This window comes from Sinocyclocheilus rhinocerous, unplaced genomic scaffold (assembly GCF_001515625.1).
Source record: "Sinocyclocheilus rhinocerous isolate Xijiao unplaced genomic scaffold, SAMN03320098_v1.1 scaffold1589, whole genome shotgun sequence".
In the NCBI taxonomy this organism is placed as follows: domain Eukaryota; kingdom Metazoa; phylum Chordata; class Actinopteri; order Cypriniformes; family Cyprinidae; genus Sinocyclocheilus; species Sinocyclocheilus rhinocerous.
Window position 1 is genome coordinate 19,398 of NW_015648634.1, and position 2,912 is coordinate 22,309.

The following is a 2,912-nucleotide window of genomic DNA, read 5'->3' on the forward strand; positions in this document are numbered from 1 at the left end:
AAAAAAAAAATCTTTTGACTGAAAATTTATCTTCGACCAAACCTCATTCCTCAGCGATACCATAGTTTTTTTCTTCTTGTAATTAGGAGCGCTTGTCCTCCTAATTAAAAAATTTAGGAGCACCTTCTGATCAATAATCTAAAATTCTGATCAAAAATTAGCCTTCATAATACGAGACTCCTTAAAGTGACTTACAGGAGTATCTTTGTAATGGCATCATTTTCATCTATTTCAAATTCAAAAATGTATGTTTCTAATCTTTTTAAAATTTCTATTTAAAACAATATGCAGAATAAGACGAATAAGTTACCAATCATATGAAATTAGTATTAATAAATTAATTTGTACTACAGAGGTGGCACAGAAGAACACAAAAGTGGCTTGTAGGTACATTTTCAGACGTTTAATGAGGCTCGGAGGTGGCACGAGTGCAATTAAATTCATGTGGAGATTAATGTTTTAAGTATAACATTTTGAATACAGAAATATGATTTAAATAACTGAAATTATACGCTAAAAATGAAACTAAATCCGCCAGCAGGTGGCGGCAAGTCACTGATTTTATCACTGAATCATTCATTCAATTGATTTGTTCGAACGACTGAATCATTCATTCAATTGATTCGTTCAAACGGCTGAATCATTCAGGAATGAAGTCTTTATGAACTGATGGAAATCCGTCGTAGCGACGGAACACTTTAATCCCTGTATTCAGCTCCAATAAATGGTTTGTAAAAAAGAGACAGGATAAATGTTTGATATCATTATTTAATCACATTGGAATCGAAACTGGGAATAGAAAAGAATCGGAATCGATAAAATTCACACGATACCCAACCCTATTAACGATGTGGCGGCTCACGGTTCGTCTCGTCTGCAGGTGGCGTGGGGTTTGACATTAACTGTGGCGTCCGTCTGCTGAGGACTAACCTGGACGAGGGCGACGTGCAGCCGGTGAAAGAGCAGCTGGCGCAGTCCATGTTTGACCACATTCCCGTCGGAGTCGGATCCAAGGGCGTCATTCCCATGGGAGCAAAGTAAACACTAAAACAACAATAATACTGCACAGCCATCCCAACATTTTCAATTAGAACTTGATTAAAATGAAAACTGAAAATACTACGATGACAGCTAAGTCAAATTAATAAAACTTCTTTATTTTTCCAGTCAGTTTATGTTTATGCTCTGAACTTACTTGGCATCAGCGATTAATTGTTTATTGCAAGAAATGAAATTAAGTAATACTTAATCGTTGCATGCACTAATATAACAGAACATCATGGAGTTACCAGTGGAATTTTAATACATGAAATTATTTTGTGAACGATGCAACGAATCATTAAAACATCTTAAAGGAGTAAATATTTGCTTTTAATAAAACTTGGCTGGTTGTGCAGTAGAAAAAAAGCTGAAATAAAAAAAAAACATTAAATGATAAACCTAAACTAAATGTAAATTAGAAATGTTGCCTTGGCAACTAAAATAAGTTTAGGTTGAACTAACTGGAAATAAATAAAACTGAAATGAAATCTAAACCGTAATGTTTTTATAAAAAATAAAATAAAAAAAAAATCCAATAAAAGCACATCAAATTAATGTTAAACAAATTAAAATAAACTGAAAATATGAGAATAAAAGCGAATTCAAAATATTAATACACTATAATAGTAAATAAAAAAAAATACTTGTTGCCTTGGCAATTAACTGAAATAAGTTCAAGTTAAAGCGCTAAAATGATTTAACTGGAAATAAATAAAAATTAAAACTGAACTAGAACAGAAATTTTTTTTTTTTTTTACCTAAACAGTAATAAAAAAACAATGGCAAATACAAATGGCGCATAACAAAATTAATTGATTTAAAATGAAAACTGAAAATACAACGATGAAATCTAATTCAAATTAATAAAACTATAACAGTATAAATATTGTAATAATACTGTAAGTTGCAGCACTAAAATTAACTGGAAATAAATAACTGAAACTGAACTTAAAAGAAAGCAAGCATTTAACCTAATAGTATATATAAACAATGGTTAAACTGTGTAATAAATGTTGAGTGTGAGAGGGTATTAATTATTTACTATTATAGGTTTATTCATATCATGAATTTGCTTTTGTTCTTATGTTGCCTTGTGCTTTTGTCACTTTAGTTTTGTTTTCATGAGTTTGCCGGCGCTGTGTTTGTGTTTGTGTGTGTGTGCAGAGATCTGGAGGAAGCTCTGGAGATGGGTGTGGACTGGTCTCTGAGGGAAGGATACGCCTGGGCCGAGGATAAAGAGCACTGTGAGGAATACGGCCGGATGCTGCAAGCCGATCCCAACAAAGTCTCGTCCAAAGCCAAGAAGAGAGGACTGCCACAGGTGCAAGCATTTACAAGACAACACAATGCAAAGCCCAGCAAATTCTCTCCGATCTCATGTCATGCTCTCCTGCTGTTGTGTAGTTGGGGACGCTGGGTGCAGGAAACCACTACGCCGAGATTCAGGTGGTGGATGAGATCTATAACGATTACGCTGCGAAGAAGATGGGCATCGACCACAAGGGGCAGATCTGTGTGATGATCCACAGCGGCAGTCGAGGCCTCGGCCACCAGGTGGCGACAGGTGAGCCGCAGCTTCATGCTAGTGTTGTTTTAGTACGGAGATACTATTATAGTTTTCAACTTTGTGTTTTGTTTTCATTTTAAAAAATGTTTTTCAGTGTTTATTTATATTTTCAATGCAATTCAAGTTTATATGTATAGCGCTTTTCACGATACAAATCGTTGCAAAGTAGCTTTACAGAAAATTAAAGGGGTCCTATTATGCTTTTTTCACTTTTTCAACTGTAGTTAGTCTGTATTGTTGCTGTTTGAGCATAAAAAAGATCTGCAAAGTTACAAAGCTCAAAGTCCACTTCAAAAGGAGATAT

The 2,912-nt window shown here is 34.4% G+C and overlaps 1 protein-coding gene across 1 annotated transcript in view; it reads left to right on the forward strand.

The window, feature by feature from the left end:
• Positions 1-2,912, forward strand: part of rtcb (RNA 2',3'-cyclic phosphate and 5'-OH ligase) — a 16,092-nt gene that overhangs the window by 7,099 nt on the left and 6,081 nt on the right. The window contains exons 5-7 of the mRNA XM_016514774.1: positions 881-1,037; positions 2,206-2,362; positions 2,446-2,605. Coding sequence (XP_016370260.1) covers positions 881-1,037; positions 2,206-2,362; positions 2,446-2,605 — 474 coding nt within the window. The remainder of the gene's footprint in view (positions 1-880; positions 1,038-2,205; positions 2,363-2,445; positions 2,606-2,912) is intronic.